The 22,152-nt window shown below is 32.7% G+C and overlaps 1 protein-coding gene and 1 long non-coding RNA gene across 3 annotated transcripts; both read right to left on the bottom strand.

The window, feature by feature from the left end:
- Positions 1-10,639: 10,639 nt before the first annotated feature.
- Positions 10,640-14,569, bottom strand: LOC107934450 (receptor-like protein 7). Its single transcript, XM_041088031.1, has 2 exons — positions 11,043-14,569; positions 10,640-10,828 (listed from the first exon to the last, which is right to left on the bottom strand). The coding sequence occupies exon 1, from the start codon at positions 14,540-14,542 to the stop codon at positions 11,075-11,077; it is 3,468 nt and encodes a 1,155-aa protein (XP_040943965.1). The 5' UTR covers positions 14,543-14,569; the 3' UTR covers positions 10,640-10,828; positions 11,043-11,074.
- Positions 14,570-15,552: 983 nt separating this feature from the next.
- LOC107934444 (uncharacterized) lies at positions 15,553-19,710 on the bottom strand. Of its 2 annotated transcripts, XR_005910025.1 has the most exons (5): positions 19,293-19,710; positions 19,010-19,153; positions 18,752-18,884; positions 18,146-18,536; positions 15,553-15,853 (listed from the first exon to the last, which is right to left on the bottom strand). It is a non-coding gene; the product is annotated as an uncharacterized lncRNA (long non-coding RNA). The 2 variants fall into 2 exon arrangements; XR_001693902.2 differs by lacking the exon at positions 15,553-15,853 and having other exon boundaries at positions 18,078-18,536.
- Between the last annotated feature and the right edge of the window lie 2,442 nt (positions 19,711-22,152).

Raw genomic sequence — 22,152 nt, 5'->3', positions numbered from 1 at the left:
GGGATTTTAATTAGACTGAAATTTCAAAATCAACCTAGCTTTCCCACTATATTATTTCTTTGACAGGAATTTGGGTCACGCAACTCTAATAGTTAAATAATAGAAAGGCGGTAATTACTAGTACGTTTAGTCTTCGTGAAAATGATATCTTTATTCACTATAACTATCCTATTAATTGATAGGTACAATTACTTTAGTAAAATTTTTAATTACTTTTATGACCCATCAAATCTTTCTTTTTCTTTTTCTTTTTTTTTTTTCTGATTTTTAGTATATGAATGTAATGGTCTCCCGCTTCATTTAAGTCTAAGTCATTATAAAAACAAGGGTGGAAATTATGATGACAGAACTTAACATAATTTCTTCGAAAAAAGAAAAGATGGAATTGTGGTGAGTGTCTTAGCTGATTGAGATAAATTGATGGCTCAAAGACTAAATTTCCTCATAATTTAGTGACTTTTCAATAATCTTCTTAAAGCGTATGAAATGAACAGATACACACTGAAATTAACGACTAAAAAAAGTCAATAATGGGCTGCTTTGAGGAAAATATAAACTATCCTTAGTCTTTGCTTTTAATTTGTGGAATTGTTTGGCACTTTTCTTATAATATTTCAACTTGAGTCCTCACTTTAAATTTTAAACCCTTTATTATGTGCATTAAATCATAATATTTTTATTCAAATTTTAAATAAAAAAGTTTATCTTAAATTTAAAAAGTCCAAAATTGTGAGTCCATTGTTTACAAAAGTAAAGCTAATTTGAAATACAGATATTCAAGGATTAATATTCACATCTTTTCCAAATTCATTATAGATAATAATTAGAATATTTAAATTTAAATATGATCAGAATTTATAATATCAAAATTCATAGCAATATTAAAAATGAGGGGAAAGTAATTCCAAATTGATAGTGGGCACTTTTTCACTCACTTTTTCGGTCTTTTAAAATTCTAAAGTGATGAAACTTACTAATTTAATTTCTGACTTTCTTTTAACTTATTTACATTTCCCTGAACTTTCTCAACATATTAAAGCAAGGGATAATAATAATTAATTATTATTAGAATAAATTACACCAGCAGCCATTTAATTTTGATCTCAATAACAAAACAGTCACTCAACTTTTAAAAAATAACAAATTGATCATTAACATTATTAAAAACTGACAAATCAATCACCCACTAACATTTTTCGTTATAGGTCTAACGAAACAGGTGACGTGGTCAATTAACTTGCCACAATGGAAACCCATTTTAAGAATCAAACAAAACACTAAAAGAAGAAAAAGATGAGGAGAAGAAATGGATACGTTGAAACAAGAAAAACCATCAGAGGTCCAAACTTTTCCTTCCTCATTGTTTGTTCACCCCCTCCCAACTTCCCGTCGCTTAACCCGGTGAAGAAGACCTTCCTTAATAATTTTATAGATTTCCTTAACGATGTTTCATTTGTAAATCAACCTCGATTTTATAGATTTTTTTAACTATTTCTAGATCTAGGGTTAGATTTTATTGGAAATTGGGGTTATAGATTTTCTCTCTCTGTTTTTGGGTTGAGTCATTACAATTTATTGAAAAAGGGTCGAGATGAAGAGGTAGGACCCTTGTTCTCGTGTGGATGAACCGTGGTTATTACAGGAGAAGAAGGCCTAAACTTCTCTCTTTCATTTTACTTTCTCTTCTTTTTTGTGCCTTCATATTGGCTCCTCACTTCTTTAATTTTTTTTTTGCTTTATCTCATCTCTTAAGCTCTTCTTTTTCCTGTCTTGGGCTTCAATTAATTGCCTTTGCTTTTTTTTTCTCTCTCTTGTTCATTCATCTTGACTTCTCTTACATATTTATTAACATATTCTTTTGGTGTACAAAATGATAGTATTGCTGGAGATATGGATGTAAATGCTCTTATTTGTTCTTCAATCTCTAATGGTTAGTAGTTAGTACTATTTTTTTTTGCACCTTCTTGGTCTAATTGAACAACCTTTCATATCAAGAATGTCGAAACCCTTTTTTGAAATCAAATTTTTATTTTTTAAAATGAAAAATGGAGTCGCCATCAATCTTTTTTATTTAGGTGTTGTTAGGTCACCTTGAAATTCGATCATTTTAATAAAATGTTAAATTTACTAAAATGATGATTTTTTGTCTTCAAACTCTGGAAATGAGTTCTAGAGTCAGTTACGCATGAGGAAGGATTAACACCTTTATAATGCCCAAAATTGATACCTAGTTGATTACTTGATGTCTTAACATCGAGACTTGTGGATTAGAAGAAAATTTACAATACGACCCTTTTTTTGGCATGATGTTATTTGATTAAAATACAGCTAATTAAATCAAATTTTATGAAAAATGCCTTTGTATTTCGAGTTAATCGGGAAGAAAATCATGTCTCGTAAGTTAGGGCATAATGTCTCAAATCTCCAAAAATAAGAAATTAAATCAAATTTTATGAAGAATGTCTTCGTATTTCAAGTTAATCGAGAAGAAAATCATGCCTCATAAGTTAGGGCACGATGTCTCGAATTCTCGAAAATAAGAATGCTCATTTCTTAATTATTGCTCAAATCTTATATATTTTTAATTATTATTTCTTCCAAAAAAGAGAAGGGATGTTTGATTATTTTGGTTCGAGGGAGAAATTGTACCCCGTAAGTTAAGGGCACAATTTCTAGAAATCCTCAAAATAAAGAATATCGCCTTAGTCTTTATTCTTTTATGCACTTATGCCTAAAAATAGATGTATGTAGCAATTGTTTACAATGTAAGATAATGGAGAAAATTATGGTAAAATAACATAAATAATAAAACAAAATGACAATAATATAATGAGTACAAATGAAAAGCCAATAAAAAATATTTAATTAATAATATAATCTAATAATACTAATAATGAAATAATATAAAAATGCATGATAATAATAGAATTACGTTAATAAAATATTGGTTCTTTAAGCGAATTTTAACAAAATTAATATCAATTAACAACAATAATTACTTAATAATATTAGTAATATCAATAATTAAAAGTAAGGATCAAAATTTAAAAAATAAAAAATCAGACGGTAAAAAAAATAAAAAAGTAAATATATGGACTTAATTAAATGAATGGAGGATTAAATTAAAATTCAAACAAAACGTAAAGCACAAATTGCAAGAAAAAAATAAAGGAAAGGGGAATAAAGGACTAAATTAAAAATATAACAAAACAAAAAGCCTAAATTATAAAGAAACAGAACTTAAAGGATTAAATTAAAATAAGGTAGAAAACTTTAAGGGGTCAAATGGAAATTATCCCCTTCCTATTGACACGTGTTACTCCTCAAGGGGTCATAGTGGGTCAGGGGACTAAATTGCAAAAGAAATTAAATTATAGGGCAAAAATTAAAACAAATAAAATGAGCAGGACTAAATTAAAAAGATGAAAAAGTGAAAGGACCAAAACTACAAATATCCCCTCACTTCAAAAACACCCAAATCGTAAGGGGAAAATTGGTCAGTTTTTTGGTTGAGTTCAAAGCGACATCGTTTTGGGGTTTCTGAAGCTAGGCCAAAACGTCATCGTTTTGATATGTCTATATAAGTTAAAATTTTGAAAAAAAAATCATTTTAGCATGTTCTTTAAAAAAAACTTCATTCTCCTTTTTTTTCTTTAAAGTGGCTTCAAATCTAGCCATGGGGCCAGCGAGTCTCCGCTGTGGCCACCGGTCACTCGCGACAGAGGCCGTCGCCTTCGGTGGCCAAAGATTGCCAAATAAATTCCCCATAATCCTTTTCTGCGTAGATCTCTGATCTAGAGTCAAAATCACTAAAATCTTAGCCAAAATCTCAAAAAATGAAAAAAACCTTTCGGTTCTACTCTCTTCGACGAGGCTTCTCAAGTCGAAGGGGATCTCTGACGACGGCGCAAAACAGGTAAAGTTTCTCCCTTTTTATTTTTTATTATTTCAAAAAGAGAAAAATCAAAATAAAATAATAATAATAAACAATAAAATGTACCTTTTTGAATTTTGTGGTATTTTTATTTTGATTCTTCTGATATATTTTTTTGTATTTCGATTTTGTTTTTTTATTTCGGTGTATTCGATCCCCTTTTCGTGTTATAAAGATCGGTTTTTATAACTGAAATAATATTACAATATATGTTTTTTTTCAATTGCTTATTTCTGCTTCTTTTCCTTTTTTGTGTTTCTTGCAAAGGCGATGGAAGTCAACGGGGTTGCTACTGCCATTTTGGTGCAAGGGGAAAGGTTTTCGGCGTAGTGTCCGCTGACATGCCGGGGAGTGATGCAGTAGGGGGCTAAGGCAACTAGGGTTTCTGCTGAAAGATTAGGATTTTGGGCCATTGAGCCTTCTCTTTGTATTTGGGCTTGTAATAATTTTTTGGGCTCTCGAGCTTTGTAAATGGATTGTTATTTTTTGCTATTGTTTTATTATTGGGCCCGAGCAAAATTGGGCTCTTACAATTGCCCCTATTTGATTATTATCGTGTAACGGGAATGGAGCAAAGACTTTAAAGGAGGACCAATTTTGTTCGGTCCCGTTGAATCTTGACTTCTCTAGTGCCTCTCTTTTTCAAGCAACTCACTCTTTCAGTTCCTTGGTTACTATACTTTACTGTATTCGCTTCACTACAACTTTAGGAAGGTAGGATCTAGTATTACGATTTCATCTTGCTCCATTGCAACCTCAAGGAGTTAAGATTTGTTGTGGTAAATTCAATCTGACCCACTGCAACTTCAGGGGTATAGAATTTGTAGCTTCATCTTGCTCCATTGCAACTTCAGGGAGATAAGATTCACTATTGTAGATTTAATTTGACCCACTGCAACTTCAGGGGTATAGGATTTTTAACTTTAATCTGCTCCATTGCAACTTCAGGGAGATAAGACTCGCTATGGTAGATTCAACTTGACCCACTGCAACTTCAGGGGAATAGGATTTGTAGCTTTAATCTGCTCCACTGTAACTTTAGGGAGATAAGATTCGCTATGGTAGATTCAATCTGACCCACTACAACTTTAGGGGTATAAGATTTGTGGTTTCACTGATCTGTTACACCGTTCTCTAGGGAACATGACCTGTAGAATCTGTTTCATAGGCCTATATTTTATGTCAAACGATTAGGATGTTATGATCGGAATGAATTAAATGCTCCTAACTAGATGTATATGAATGATATTTGTATGAATGCAACATGACATTTTTTAGAATAATCCCCTTTTTAATGCCAAGGTTGACATTAATCTTTGTTCGTCAAGGTTCTATCACTGATGTGTTACCATGCCTTTTTGTTCAGATCTGGTATCTTTGATAGGAAACCCGAAAAGGTAATCACAATTTGGACTATTTGTTTCATGATGTTTCCAACTTTCAAATTTGGTTAGTTCTAACTAGTGGTCCTGTTTCAGGTCCCTGTACTATTTAGAGATTTTTCAAAGCAGCACGTAGAAATCCTTTTAGTTTAATATTGTTAGTCCATTAATCGCCATTTTAATGCAAAAATGTTTGAATAAGGTCGTAACAATGGACATAATTAAAATTTATTGGGAGCAAAGCTCTAAATGAAAAGATAATCAAAATAGCAGACATTGCTAAAACATAAAACAAGTGAAATGAAATTAGGTGCCTCAGATATCGTAGCATGAACTTCTTCGCACAAACTTTTTAAGGACCATTTTGAGCCTAATATGTGTTTAGGGGATCTAGAATACTTCGTTGATGCTTCAAGATACAATTTTTTTCCTCCTTGTTACTTCTGAGGGGACAAGGCTACCACATACCCTACCTTTGATCAAAATTTGAGCCGCCTTTTTCGGGTTTTCAACTCAAAACTCCTTTAGTCTCAAGACGCCCTTTTGCGGATTTTTGCCTTGGCCTCTCCTTTTGTTTTTTTGTTTTTTTAGGTGAAATACCTCTTTATTGAATCTGAATTCACAGGGTTAGGCAAATCTCTGCCATCCATCTCGGTCAAAACCAATGCTCCACCAGAAAAGACTTTTTTACCATATAAGGTCCTTCCTAATTTGGCATCCATTTTCCTCTAAAGTCTTCTTGTATGGGAAGGATCTTTTTCGACACTAAGTCCCCATCATGAAATTCTCTGGCGTGAACCTTTTTTTCATAAGCTCGCATCATTTGTTTTTGGTACATCTGACCATGGCGGATAGCTTTTAACCTTTTCTCTTGGAACAAGTTCAACTGATCATATCGAGATTGGATCTATTCTACTTCATCTAACTTCAACTCTGATAAAACTCACAAAGAAGGAATCTTAACTTCAATGGGCAAAACCACCTCCATTCCATAAACCAATGAGAAAGGCGTTGCCCCGGTTGAGGTTCTGACAGACGTTTAATAAGCATAGAGGGCAAATGGTAATTTTTAATTCCAATCTTTATAAGTCTCTGTCTTTTTCCCATGATCTTCTTAATGTTCTTATTTGCTGCCTCCACTGCATCATTCATTTTTAGGCGATATGGTGACAAGTTATGATGCTTGATCTTGAATTGGTTGTAGACCTCCGATGTCATGCTGTTGTTCAAATTCAATGCATTGTCAGATATGATCCTTTCTAACATTCTATATCGACATTTGATCTTTTTCTTCAAGAGTTTGTTAACTGTCGATTTTGTGACATTGGCATAAGAAGCGGCATCTACCCACTTGGTAAAGTAATCGATGACCACAAAGATGAATTGGTACTCGTTGAAAGCTTTTGGCGAGATTGACCCAATGACATACATGCCCCACATAGAGAAAAGCCATGGAGAAGTCATAACATGAAGAGTTAAGGAAGGCACATGAATTTTGTCTCTATAAATTTGGCTTTTGTGACACCTTTTGGCATAATTGATACAATCACCTTCCATGGTGGACCAATAATATCTGAATCTCATGATTTGCCTGGTCATTGTAAAACTATTAGCGTGTGTTCCATAAACGCCTTCATGGACTTCTTCTAAGATTTTCTTGGCCTCTACGACATCTACACATCTTAGTAACACCTAATTCTTTCTTCTTTTGTATAGGATCTCCCCATGTAGGACATACTTATTAGCCAGTCTTCTAAGTGTCCTTTTATCATTCTCGGTTGCCTGCTCAGGGCATTCACGATCCTTTACATATTGTAATATGTCATGGTACCAAGGGTGATCATCATTTTCTTCTTCCTCGATATTGTGACAATAGGCCGGAGCTTCATAAATACTCATCTGGATAGGTTTTACATCCTCTTATTTGTTCACTTTGACCATGGAAGCTAAGGTAGTCAAGGCGTCGGCCATTTGATTTTCATCTCACGGGAGGTAGCAAAAGATGATGTCATCAAACTCCTTAATTAACTCAAGGACTAGCCTTCAATAATCAATCAACTTGGGATCTCTTGTCTCTCATTCACCTTTAAGTTGATAGATCACTAGTGTAGAATCCTCATATAACTCCAACATTTTGATCTTGCATTCTATAGCTGCACGAATACCCATGATACATGCTTTGTATTTTATCATATTATTTGTGCAATCAAAGTCAAATTTACTGGTGAAAGGATAATGATCTCTATTTGAAGATACCAGGACTGCCCCAATTCTGTTACCCATGGCATTTGAGACTCCGTCAAAATTTAATTTCCTGGGATATTCTCTTGGAGCACCTTCTTTAGTGGTTGAAACATACATCAAATCCTCGTTTGAAAAATTGAAATTTAAATACTCGTAATCTTCTAGAGCTCTGCTAGCTAAGAGTCCGCTATTGCACTCTCTTTTATTGCTTTTTGGTTTACATAGATTATATCCAATTCGGACAGCAGAATTTACCACTGGGCTATTCTTCCATTTAATGCAATCAATTCTATCATATACTTTAGAGGGTCCATTTTCGAGATGAGCCAAGTCGTATTGTACAACATGTATTATCTCAGCTTCCGGGTAGTCCAGGTTAAGGCGCAACATGATTTCTCAATTGGTGAATATATTGTCTCACATTCAGTGAACTTCTTACTGAGGTAATACATTGCTCTTTCTTTCCTCCCTGACTCATCATGTTGGCCAAGCAAATACTGCCAAGTACAGTATCAGTGGCTTATCTGGGCTAGGTAGCATCAGCACTAGGGCATTGGACAAGTAATGTTTAACCTTATCGAAGGTTTTCTGGCATTCCTCATCCCATACACCTAGATCATGTTACTTAAGGAGACGGAATATGGGGTCATATTTCTCAGTTAGTTGTGAGATGAACAGGGTAATGTAATTTAATCTCCCTAAGAATCCCCAGATCTCCTTTTGGGTACGCAGTGAAAGTAACTCTTGTATAGCTTTAAATTTATTCGGTCTATCTCGATCCCTTTTGCTGCTAACTATAAACCCTAGCAATTTACCCGACGTGGCCTTGAAAGTGCATTTTGCAGGATTCAACTTTAGCTGGAATTTTTTCAACCTCAAAAATAGTTTCCTCAAGACTTTTACATGCTCCTCTTCTGTTCAGGATTTTTTGATCATATCATCGACGTAAACATGGCTCTTTGATACATCGCTCCTGTATTTTTCAGCCTGAATGGCATTACTTTATAGAAAAATGTTCCCAACATGGTTACAAATATGGTCTTTTTCATATCTTTCATATGCATCTTTATCTGGTTGTATTTGGAGAAACTGTCCATGAAGGAGAACAGTGAATAACCTGTCGTGTTGTCCACTAAGGTATGGATGTGAGGTAACGAGAAATTATCCTTCAGGCTGGCTTTGTTTAAATCTCTATAGTCTATACATATTCGTAGTTTTCCATCTTTCTTAGGGACGAGGACTATGTTGGCTACCCACTCCGAATATTTAACCACTTGTAGGAAATCAACATCAAATTGTTTCTTAACCTCTTCTTTTATTTTCAACAGGACGTCGGGCCTCATCCTTCAAAGTTTCTGTTGAACCAACTTGCATTCTTCCTTTATGGGAAGCCAGTGTACCACAATATCAGTACTTAGACCAGGCATGCCTTGATACGACCATGCAAAGACATCTTTAAATTCTTGGAGTAACTCAATGAGGTCTCGTTTTGTCTTTGCAGTGATGCAAGTTTCGATCTTCACCTCTTTCTTTTCTTGTTTGTCTCCTAAGCTCAAAATTTTCACTAACTGTTTGTGAGGTAGAATCTGTTTCTCATATTGTTCTAACATACTTAACAAATTAGGAGATAAGTTGTAATCTCGATCATTTTCAAAGTCTTAAGATTCCTGCTCAAAAGGAGACTCTGAGTCAGCAGCAGCGGCGCTCGTATCATTGATATTTGGAGACCTGTTATAGGAATAAAAGAAGACCCCAAAGAACAAATGAATTTAAGAATAATTATCTGTGTGGTATGAGTATGAATGAAATGAAAAAATAGAAGAATATTTGTCAAATGAGACACAAGGATGTATTATTTTATTGAAATAAAAAAGTTTTTTTTTTATTTTTTTATTTCAAAATTTACCAAACCAATTAATACCCAATGAGATTAAAGAATATATAATTATTTAAATCTAAAATATGAAAAAAAAATACTCTTGCAAAACACAGTTAATTTTTATTTTTTGTGGTCTCCACAAATGGCCAGCTACCTGTACCAGGACACTGGCAAATAACCGCCTGCAGCAGTACATTCCTCGGCACCATTCTGCACAGCCAAGGCACCGCAGCTCTATAAGGAGCACATACTCCTTCCCTCCAAGCTCCTATATAGGAGGATCCAATAAAAATACAAAAAGAGGTTAGCACCGCCGCCGCCAGATTTGCCCATATGTTAAAGAGTATTCATCAGTTATCACGCCGTAATCAATGAAATTCATAAGCCCGATAACAACGGTGATTCCATTACCATTTTTTTGTTATTAGTATTTTTCTTAGTATTGTAGCATACCAATTCTTCCCTGCATCTGGGAAACTAGTTTAATCCTCTGTTTCATTGGATAAATTTCCCTACAAAGTATGTGTACATTGTAATGATACTGTGACACATTGTTGGCCTTTACTAGACTGTAAGACATAACTTCTTTCATTATCTTTTAATTATTATTATCATATTATTACGTACAAAGTTTAATTGAAGGGTACTTTTTTTAAAGTAATAAAACTATCATTGAAAGTATAAATAGACTAATCCCAATACCAATTTAGAATAGAATTATTGTATTTAAAGCAGAAGTTCAGAGTTGGGTAAACTAAATCCTAAGATAATAAGATCCAACATCCGCGTATGATACAAACTACATGTAAGAGAACGTCGAGTGCAACATATCAGTTTTGGGATAATCCTTTTTGCCATATGCTTCTCCTTTTCTCAACTTTATTCTGCCAATCTGTGCTTTCTTCTCAGACTATTGGCCTGAAAATTAGAATATGAAGCTTCTCATTTCACTTGCAATTATCATGTTTTTCATATGCATAACATGGCTAATTTTTATTTCTTGTGAATAAATATTTCATTTCTGTAAATTCACTTAAATGTTTCATAATGGGAGAATCATTTGAAAAAGCTATCATATTTATAGTGTTTTACATTGTTTGTCAACTCTGGAAAACGGATCATATTTTAAGATATCTAATTTTTCATCATTTTATTTACTTATTTTTAAAGTAATAAAATTGTTATTAAAAGATAAATTAATTATTTGTACAAAACGAATGTCAGATTGCACAAAAACTCGGACCAATAGGTCTACCCATTACACCCGAGCCTAAAGCCCAACATGTGTTTGATAAAATATATAGCACAAAAACCCAAACAAAAAAGACAAAATTTATCATGCTTTGCGTGGTTTTCTACTTGAAGCTTAGAAGGACAGAGGTCATTTCCCTGTGACAAAATAAGAAACACAAGTCAAACCACCAAGAATATAACTTCTCATAAGCATACAAATATGGGAATGTTGCATAGGAAAAACAAAATCACTGTGTTACCACTCCTGCTGCTTAAATTAAGGAATTGCAATGTTGTATGATCCAAAATTAGTTTGTAACATCAATCTTTTCAAAATATAAAGACTATAGTTTCAAAAGGAAATGTTTACCTGTTGACTTTAATACATGAATTCCGACCCAGTCACCTAGATCTTCTTCTGTTTCTTTTCCCGTGTTTTTTGAACTTGTCAACCCATTTGTTTCCCAACTCATTCAACACTGTATATCCGATACATATCCCAGCGACCAAACCACTACCATAACCTATCAAAACAATTTTCCAAGTTGACATAGCATATAACCATGACTGTTCCTCTTCCCCTGGAGGCGGTGGCACTGGAAGACCGTCTTCATTGCATTTCTTGGACAATGGTTGACCGCATAATTTTGGATTCCCACGATAAGAATCATTTGAAAATGTACTGAATTGGTTGCCTTGCGGTATGCTCCCTTCAAGTGGGTTGTAAGAAAAGTTCAGTGCCTCTAGGAAAGTTAGAGTTGTAAGCTGTGGAGGAATCTTCCCTGATAGCTCATTCTGTGACAGATCCAAAGACTCCAGATCTTTTAGGTTTTGAACTGCTACTGGGATTTCACCGGAGAAGCTATTATAGGACAAGTTTAGCACTTTGAGTGACCTCAGCATTTGTATTTCTTCTGGTATTCTCCCATGGAAACTATTGTTGGAAAGGTCAAGACAAGTAAGAGTGGTTAAGATTTTCTCGTAAAACAGCTTAATCCCTTTGTTGAAAATTGTCACTGAATCTTGATAATAATTCTCTCCAATGTAATCCAGCTTAGCTTTGTCGTCATTTGTTAACTGCATCATTGCCTTCAAGCTTTGCAAAAATTCAATGGACAAGTCGCCTGAAAAATTGTTGGAAGCAATGTCCAATATGCGTAGCTTTGGAAACCCACGTTCTGTGTTAAATTTTGTAATTGTGCCGTAGAATCTGTTTCCTCGCAAAATGAGAACCTTCAAGGAAGGCAGCTTCTCTAACCAAAATGGGAATGTATCATGAACCATATTATTTCCAAGGTCCAGAACCTCAAGTGCTTTACAATTGGCTAATGATCTCGACAACTTCCCTTCTAATTTATTCCCACCTATTTTGAGTGACCTTAGTCGAGTGGCTTGAAGGAAATCAATGGATAGTTCACCAGAAAACTGGTTTGAAGCAATGTCCAACACATCCAAAGTTGGGAAAACAAATCTATGTTTAATTTGACCATAAAATCTGTTTTCCCGCAATATTAGAACGGTCAAGTAAGGCAACTTCTCCAACCAAAAAGGGAATGTATCATTCATCTTGTTGTTTCCCACGTCCAAAACTTCAAGCTGAGTGCATTCAGCTAATGATCTGGGCAACTTCCCTTCTAATCTATTCTCGCTAACTTTAAGAATATATAATTGGGTTACTTTTGAAAATTTTGGTAACATTCCACTGAAGTTATTTCCTTGCAGATCCAACAAATAGAGATCATTCATTTTGCCTAAGCAATTTGGAATCGTGCCGCTCAAATTGTTATGAGATGCATTGAAATTTCTAAGTTTACTCAAATTGCAAATAGCTCTAGTCAAGGAGGTTTGTGAAGAAGTTGAACTCTGATTGGGTAAAAGTTGGTCCAAAGATGAGATATGGTTATTAGCAAGATACAGATACCGCAAACTTTTCTTCCACACCCAGTTTGGTATTGCACCACTTATTTTATTATTTGAAAGGTCGAGAACTACTAAATTTTCTAGACTCTTTAAGAACTCCGGAAACGCACTTATGTTACAAGATTCCAGATACAATACCCTCAACATTGAAAAAGAGAAGTTTGCATCATTTAAGGGAAGCTGTTTTGGAAAATCAATCACATTGAAAGAAAGGTGTAAGGATGAAAGACTGCTCTTCCACAACCAATTAGGCACAACACCATGGATATGATTGTTAGAAAGATCTAAGTAAACCAACTTGTCTTGCCTTTTAATGAATTCTGGAAATTCAGTAAGGTTGCATGACCTTAGGCTTAGGCTCTCTAACTGGGGAAAAGTAAGACTTCTGTTGTCGCTTTCAATTAACAAGCTTGTGTTGAGCAGCGTCAGATACCTCAAGTTCTTGAGATGGACAAACATGTCAAGCTTCATGGAACTGAAGCTATTGCTTTCGATATAAAGCCATTCAAGCCTTGGAAGTTGAAGGATTGACTTTGGGATTGGTCCTGTTAAATAATTATTGCCTATAGACAGTACTTCAATCAAAGAAGAAGATGCATTGGGGAACTCATCAATTTTCCCAACCAATTGATTTTCTCCAAGATAAAAGGTCTTCAACGATGGAAGAGTAAATAAAGAAGAATGTATTGATCCAAAAAGCTTGTTCGTCTCCAAATTGAGGTTTTCAAGATTAGGAACTCCAAATCTATGAAACGAAGGGATTAAACCACTGAAATAATTATATCCAAGACCCAAGTTCACCAGGTGACTAAGATTTGCAATTGACGATGGAATGGGTCCAAAAAAATTGCAACCAGAAAGATGTAAATCTGTTAAGAACTTGAGATTACCAATTGATTGAGGTAGTTCTCCTCTGAAATTTGTATAAGAAAGCGACAAACTCTGTAAAGCATTGTTTGCTGGAAATTCTGGCAACTGACCCATAAGTTGGTCATTGCCTGAAATGTCAATGCTTTGAATTTTTGGCAATAAGAGAATTCCGGTTGGAAAATGCCCATTCAAATTGCAATCCCTCAAACTGAGAGAAACCAAACGAGAGGAAATTTCCAAGAAATTGGGAGGTAAATAAGAGATTGGGTTCCCATCAAGGATAAGTTTGGAAAGAAAAGAGAGTCTTGAGAGTGAAGAACATAATGGACCTTCCAAATCACAGTTTGACAGACTCAACACACGCAGGTTGGAAAGTACAAGAGATGTGGTTTCACACCATTTAGCACTTTGAGTAGAAATGTCCACACTATCCAAATAAAGCTCTGTGAGAAACCTCAAATTCTTGATTAATGTCTTGAAGTTTGGATTCTCTAATTTAAGAGGCTGTTGAAGTTCGTAAGGCAATGAAAAACGGTTGTAGAAGCCAGGGTAGAGAACTTTGTAATATCTCAAATAACAAGAATCTTGATTGGACAGATCAAGAGAGACTAACCTTTTTAGGAATGAGATCTCCACTGGAATTTGGCCATGGAAACATGAGCTTGAAAGATTGAGATGAGTTAGATTTTGGAGTTTATCAAACCCATAGGAAAACAGAGTGGTATTAAAGTTGTTTCCAGCAAGATTAAGGCGTTGAAGACGATGGAGATTGAATATGAGGTGAAAGCTGCCTGAAAGGTTTTTGTAACTAAGATCAATGCCAACGACATGACCATAAGCATCACAAGTGACTCCTTCCCAAGAGCAGCAATCAGTGTTGGGGTGCCAAAGCTCAAATTTGGAAGAGAAAGTAAAATGAGGGGCATAGTAAAGATGATGTTGCAATTGCAGCAGAGGAGATCTCTGGTCATCAAGGCATTGCATTGGGAGATGAGTTTGAGGAGGTGAAAAAGACAAGAGAAGAGGAAGGAAGCATGAGAAGAGAAAGAGTGAAGAAATAAGGGAATGAAGAGTGTTCATGTTGGGTGGGTGTGAAGGACGATTGTGCTTGGCATACAACTTATTTATGAGTGATTGGCATTGCATGCAATTTCTGAGTCATTTTGCCAAATCAAGACTCCATCAAAATACTGTTCCACCAATTTAGTTAAGTCTTTTTGGTCAATTTTTTCCAACATAGGATAATAATTTATTATTTAAAGCTGTTAGTGATGATGCATAAATTATTTATTGTTAGTATTAGAGATAAGTTGTTAAATTCACACTTAATTTACTTTATGTCTTTCCTTTTTGTTAATTTTAATTTTGAAGAATGAGATTTTAATATTTTATGGATCTCATTAAATTATTAATGCCAAGGTTGTAGTTTTCTTGCCCACTCCTTACTCTATATAAATAATCATCTAAATCTAAGTTATTAAAAAAGACTAAATTATAGCACTTTAAACCCTATTAGAACCATTACTACGCATAGGATGAGCAAATATGATAATTCAACTGATATTTTGAGTTTAAATTATATATTTTAGGTATCGACTTTTTAGCACAAAAAATCCATGTTACAAATATTTTAACTTTAATTTATTTTAAACTCAGGTAAATTTTATCATTTTTATGTTATATATAATTATTTCTACAACATTTAATTTTTTTTAAATAAAAAAATTACAATTTAATTTTTTAAGTAAACTTTGTTATAGCACCAAAAATATAAATTTTAACTTATAATATAAAATCAATTTTTTAAGATGAAAATATCACTTTTGAAGGGACATGGACGGAAGCGTCAGTCCTGTAGTACGGAGAAACGATAAATATTTGTTGAGAAGGCTAAATGCGGATTCTAAGCCTTATGAACCCTTTTTGGGAATCTCGACAACATTTGGCTAAATGAATTTAATGGCTCATGCTTTTTGGGGAAAAATAAATAAACTTAATAAAAATGAAATTTTATTGAATAAATGAAAGAAACAAATGCTAAAGCTTTTTGGGAGAGAGAGCTTTTACAGAAAAGATGAGTTAAATCTGTGTCACTCCATCCCCTATTTATAGTACTCAAAAGACCTAGTTTATTCCTTTCTAAATTCTAAAAGATAAATAAAGATAAAAGCTAGAATTAAATCTAAATAATAATCTTAACAATAATCCTAATATAATTAAAATTCAAATAGAGTCTTGTGTTTATAAAATCTCTTCTTTGAACTATTGCCCCCAAGTCTTCCACAGTTTGCATTTTCGGCACCATTTCTTTCCTATTTTGCATCCTGACCCATTTTATCTTCAAATTCATGATTTTTGCCCCTAAATTTTATTTTTCTTTCAATTTAGTCCCTACAATATAAAAACCATAAATAGCTCAATTTAGTAGGATCATACTCAAAATAAAATATATATGTAATTAATACATAAAGATATGTCATTCCAGAGTATTATCAACAACGTTCAACCATTGTGTACAAATCAAGTCACACTATAAAGACAAAATTATAGTAAGTTTCTTAGTTGGATGAGTGGAAATTTTGATGATACAATATATACAACTTTTCACTTTTGAAAGAAACATTTTTAAATTTCGGCTTTCAAACTTTCTTAGACTGTATTTGGAGGAGAAATTTGGAGAAAAAATTTCATTTCTATATTATTATTTAATTTTAATATTTCATATGTTTTATATTATTAAAAATATTTATAATTTGATTTCGAGTTGTATTTTACAATTTAAATAACTCGAATAATTCAAACAAAAAATTGGTGTACATGCTCCTTTGGTCCTTGTCAATTTTAAAATTTAACAACTTGATCTCTCTCAACCAAAATTACAAAATAATTTAAAATAATTTTCAAAATATTCAAAATAATTTTTAAAATTCAAAATATTCATAAAAATTCCAAAATTTTATATTTTTAAAAATTAAAATATTTTTTTTATTTTTCATTTTTGGGGGAGATGAGATTGAGAAAGAGAGGATGAGAAGAGAAAGAAGAAAGGTAGAAAAGGTGAAACAAGGAAATGGAGTCTCATGTTGGTTGGGTATGAAGAAAGATTATTTTCATGCAACATTTTATACATAAATTTGTAGTTTCCATAAAACATTATCTTTTTACTTAATAATTAATTCCAATGCATATCATTATTTACAAAAGTAAAGGTAATATGGAAATTTTTTGAAATATTTTAATTAAATCCTTAAGTTAATTATGATGATTCAATGTGCAAACTATTTAAATTTTGGTTAAAATATGTTGTTAGTTCTTGTATTTTGGTCAAATTTAAGATTTAGTTCATATATTTAAAAAGTTAAAAATCTCAGTGCAATCATTAAATCGCAAGTATTTTTTGTAAAACTTGTCAACTTGAAATTTTGATTAATGTGTCATCTTATGGCGTGACATATGATTGATGAAAATAAACATATTAAACTGATAAATTTTGACAAAAACTATCAACGATGATAATGGCTTGATTATGATTTTTAAATTGAAAAAGTAGAAGAATTGAATTTTTAACTTTTAAAGTATAGGGATCAAATATTAAAATTAAAAATTAAAAAAATATGTTAATTTTTTAAAAAAATACATAAAATTGGAGTAAAATGTTTGACAGGCATGTGGAAATATTGCAGCCTATTGCCCTATTGTTGCTTTATGCAATTAATCTTTTATTGGCCAAAGTAATTCCAATTTCCAATTATATAATGGTAACCACTAAAAGCAAAAGTAGTGGGAAACATCCACCAAATCAACAAAGAGAAACTGCAAAATCATTGATTTCAAACCCATTTAATTTCCATGAATCTTCCCCATATATTAAAGTCATCCTAAATTACAATTTTAAAATTTTTCATACTCTCTTCTTAGTCTTCATATCAATTTCTTCATGTTTCACACTTATTTTGCTTTACCAATGTCTTTTTTGTTTTTCCATTTGTTAATTCCAATTTTGAGCATGATATTTGATTGGAATTTGTTGGGTTGTTTTCTAGTCACCATCAGCCCGACTTTAGGGTAGTTTGGGAATGTGGCCGTCTAGGGCTCTAAAAATTTCTTTTTTTGATACAATGCCTAAAACTACCCAGTCTCTTCCCAATCCATAAATAGGAGGATAATGCACTTCGGCGTACTCGAACCCACGTCCTTCTGTTAAAATAAAAATTTAAGTAAAATTATAAAACTAATCCCTACAATTTTTGTTTTGAATGAATTTAATTCTTTTGGCTTTTATTTCTACCGGGGATAGTTTCGTTGAAGTAAATGATTTCTTCTCTTAGCTAAGTAATTTTCTCTCGCATTATGAGTACTTCATATTTGCTTCTTTAAATTCAAACCAGAGTCATATCACAGCAAAGGATGATGATGAAGCTATTAGTCTTAATGGATGAATTATTTATTCTTAGTCTTAGCATTAAGGTTTTCAATTCACACTTAATTTGCTTTGCATCTTCAATTTTTATATATAATTTTTTTCAATTCTAATTTTGAAATATGAGATTTTATTGGTCTTAGTGTTCTTATTGATGCCAATATTTTAGTCTTTCTGTCTCATCCTTATTCTATATATATATGAAAATTTTCTTATATCTAAATTATTAAAAAGACAAAATAGTAGCAATAATAACATAAAACCTTGTTGGAGTCATCACCACGCAGAGAATGAACTGTGTCACCACTCCTGCTGGTTAAATTAAGGAATTGCAAGGCTGTATGATCCACAGGAAAGACAACCCATGGTTGCACATTATTCAGGTCCCATGTCTGCAACTATGGCTCGACCATGATTAGCTAAAGATAATTCAACCACACCCTCTCCTATAACCACATTAAAAATAGTTACATTGATGATAAAGTCCTATAAACCTGAAATTTTTTATAGTAAAATCATTCTATTCTTAAGATTTATGATCATAGACTTAACCATAAAACTAAAAAAATTTTGCCAACGCTATGCTTTCTCAACATCTTGTAAGTTCTTGGACGATGTGAATCTACCAACACCAAGCTATACCATGCTCAGGGGCTGCATAAATTGCAAGATATAGAAGTAAATAAGTTATATACTCCTGGTAAAATATAGAGGGAAAATTACAAACTAGTGGATTAATCTTGTTAAGATCATTGTCAAGATTCTTAACAGTGTCTCACATGCCAGTGAGGTCAACTGCTGGTGGCACTCCAGTGTAATTCTAAGATAATAAGATTTCATGCAAATTACATGTAGAGAACATGAGCCACCTTAAACAAGATGCAGACTTGCTTCGGTGACATATCCTTTCTGTACTTTATGTTGGCAATGCACGTTTTCTTTTCCATAGAATAGATAACAAACTGCAATCAACACGCCTTACTGTCTTCTTAGACCATTAGCCTGAAAATTAGAACATGAAGCTTCTCATTTATCTACCAACAAGTATGTCTTTCATATGCTTAAACTTAATTCAAGCATGATTAAAGAAGATGTCAAGGAAAAGATAATTAGTTAGAAACTTTTACCATTGTTTTCAAAGATAAAGTTAACGATCTTTGCTTGAGCTTGTCCTGTTTCAAAGAGGCACATCTAGCAGTGGTGTCTCTTTGCAGAATCACTCTGTTAAATGTGGCTTTCATCAGCATCAACTCATCATATTATCTTCCAAGCTGCACAAAAATAATTTGAAAATAAAATTCTGAACTAAAGAGTAAATTCATATTAAAGAAGGCTTGGAAAAGCCATGATCCTTGTTTATAATATAGCATTATTGGCATGAAAGTTCAGTGCTAGAGACAAATTACGTACCCCTAATGGCTCTGAATTGAAGCAAAAAAGAACCTCACAAGGGAGTTGTTGTTCCAATAGGGTCGGAAGCGTGTAAATTATTGTACTAAAAAATCACACAAAGTTCAATTCCCAGGGAAGAGAGGTGGATCACAAGGATCTCTTAAATACCAAGTCTTTCCTTAGACAGAATATCCCTTCTATAGTAATTTAATAGCACAATTAAATACTACTATTATACCCTCAAATATTGAAAGAAAAATAGGACAAGAAAGAACACAAGAGTTTTAACGAGGTTCGGTAAATTATACCTACGTCCTCGGGCACTAACACCAGATGATAACTTTACTATCTTCAAAGTATTACAAACAAATAGAATTCCTTAAGAATTCTCAAATGAGAGAAGAGAGAAAACTAAGAGAGAAAGATTGGTTGGGATGAATTGAAATGAGAAATGAGAAGGCCTATTTATAGTTGAGGTTTAAGGACCAAACAATAAATAGCCCATTATCTCAAGGACCAAAAAAAAATTATCCCATGCCACTTTTTCAAAGTCAACTTTAGGGTGCTAAACTTGCACCACTTTATATTGTTTGCCATTAATGTTGTCTCCCATTAATGTTAACAGGAGTTTCTTGATATTAGATTTTGCATATCAAGTATGCTGCTCATGTTCAACTCGCAATATTCATAGAGCATTCCAAAACTCATCCTTACCATAAATGAATTCGATTAAATTAAAGAAGATTGGTAGTCAAGACATTGGGGAGTTTTGCCCCTGCTACAAAATCGAGAGAGAAAAAAAAAACAATTTCAGTATCTGGATTTAAGAATTATGGATTAGTTGCTCTAACAGAGGAATGCTTCCTAGGAAATAAGTTATAGAAAGGATTTACATGAATCGTATAGAAGTGAGTATATGTAAGTGCATCATCACAAACAGCCAAGGACCCTTTTGTCGCTTCTTTCATTGCTCTTTTCGAAGAGTCTTTTGGAGTTGCAAACCTAATGAGCCGTTTCAGCTTAGCCTGTTTCAGTACCTCTTGCATTGCGAAATGATAAAATGAATGTCAATGCTACAAGCCTACGACTACAAATACCATATGATAGCGAAGTGTGTCAAGGGACAAAAAATAAGCTTAGGAAATTCAGAGTTAGTTTGTAACATCAATCTTTTCAAAATATAAGCCAACGACTACAAATACCATATGATTTTGAATAATTTGTGAAAGATAATGGTTCTTGCAGTTTTTTAATTTTAGTTATTAATATTTTTATCACTTTTCAAAGATAAATTAAACAAGTGCTTTAGGTTGTTTGCCAACTCTGGAAAGCGTACCACATTGTAATTAAGACATCATTTAGAATGCCAAATTGGATTGAGTCCCTTACGTTATATCCACTGCTTTGCATTCGCATTCAAATATAACTGGCTTTTTATTGGTTGAATTGGATTCGATATATAAACAATCAAATTTTTCTTGAAAAAATCATTTAATTGAACATTGTAAGTATTAGTTAACTCAACAGTGTCCCATTAATTATCTGATTTTGTATTGAAAATCATATAATAAACATACCGTTGTTAAATAGATGGGTTTGGATTTTTTTTTTTCATTATCCAATCCAAGTGTTCTAATTGATGCCAATGCCAATGTTTCGAATGCTTAAAATATTTGGGTTTAGAATTTTTTTTTTCATGTATTTGATGCTTAAAATATTTTAGATGTGGGCCGTCTCGATTTTATATCATAATTGTTTATATATAATTTAAATTTTTAAAATGTAAAAGTGTACCATTAAAATCTTTTAATTAAACTTTGGTATAGCACCCAAAAATATATTAACTTATATGTGAAATCAATTTACCAATAAGCATTTTAGTCCTAATTTATTAATGAGTATGCAACTTATGAATATGTTAGGATTTATCAAAGGGTTAATTCACTTGATGTCCCTAAACTATGGATTATATGTTAAATTGAACTCTAAACTTCAAAAAAATATAAAGCCCAACACATGATTGATAAAATATAAAGCTAATGTCTCTTTGGAAAAGCAAAGGGTGGAAGTCGCAGCGTATGCGTCTTTTTACACAATCAGCCCAATGTCCATCAGATTAGGCTTTCATCAGCATCAAGCCATCAAATCTCCTCAGCTGTTAGGATCATTGTTAGGATCACTGCCTAGATTCTTCATGTACCTCATAACTGTTCATTCCATGTCTTGGATCAAGTACCTATGCACTTCAACAAGGTAAATTTGTCATTGCTACAAGAACAAATACAATATGATATGATAGTGAACTTTGTCAATATATATTAAGAGAAAAAATGTTTGTAGTCATTGTCGAAACCTTTTTGGAATAAAATATAACACACTAAAAATGATAGGGACCGAATATGAAAATATCCCTTGTCCTTATGCGCACCGTTTCTCAAGGACTAAAATGAAATAAAATTAAAATTTTGTGGTAAAAATAACATAAAACCCAGACCAACAGGTCCACCCTTTACATCCAAATGAGCATTTTGAGCACTAATTTATTAATGAGTATGGAACTTATGAATATGTTAGGATTTACCAAAGGGATAATTCCTTAAATTATGGATTAAATTTTAAATTGATTTTTAAATTTAAAAAAAAATTAATTAAGTCCTCATACTATAAATCACATTCTCATTTGAAATTTTTAATTTTGGACTAAAAAAAGAGAATATTAGTGTGAGATATTGTTGGCCTTTGGCTAACATTGGAAAGCATACTAGATTAATTTTAAGACATAATTTATTTCATTAAATTTTAATTATTTTTATTTTTATCATATTATTACTTAATTCAACAATATTTTTTAAATTAATTTAATTTTTTAAATTAATAA

The sequence above is a fragment of the Gossypium hirsutum genome, chromosome D02, assembly GCF_007990345.1.
Source record: "Gossypium hirsutum isolate 1008001.06 chromosome D02, Gossypium_hirsutum_v2.1, whole genome shotgun sequence".
Classification (NCBI taxonomy): Eukaryota; Viridiplantae; Streptophyta; class Magnoliopsida; order Malvales; family Malvaceae; genus Gossypium; species Gossypium hirsutum.
This window is presented reverse-complemented; position numbering and strand designations above follow the sequence as displayed.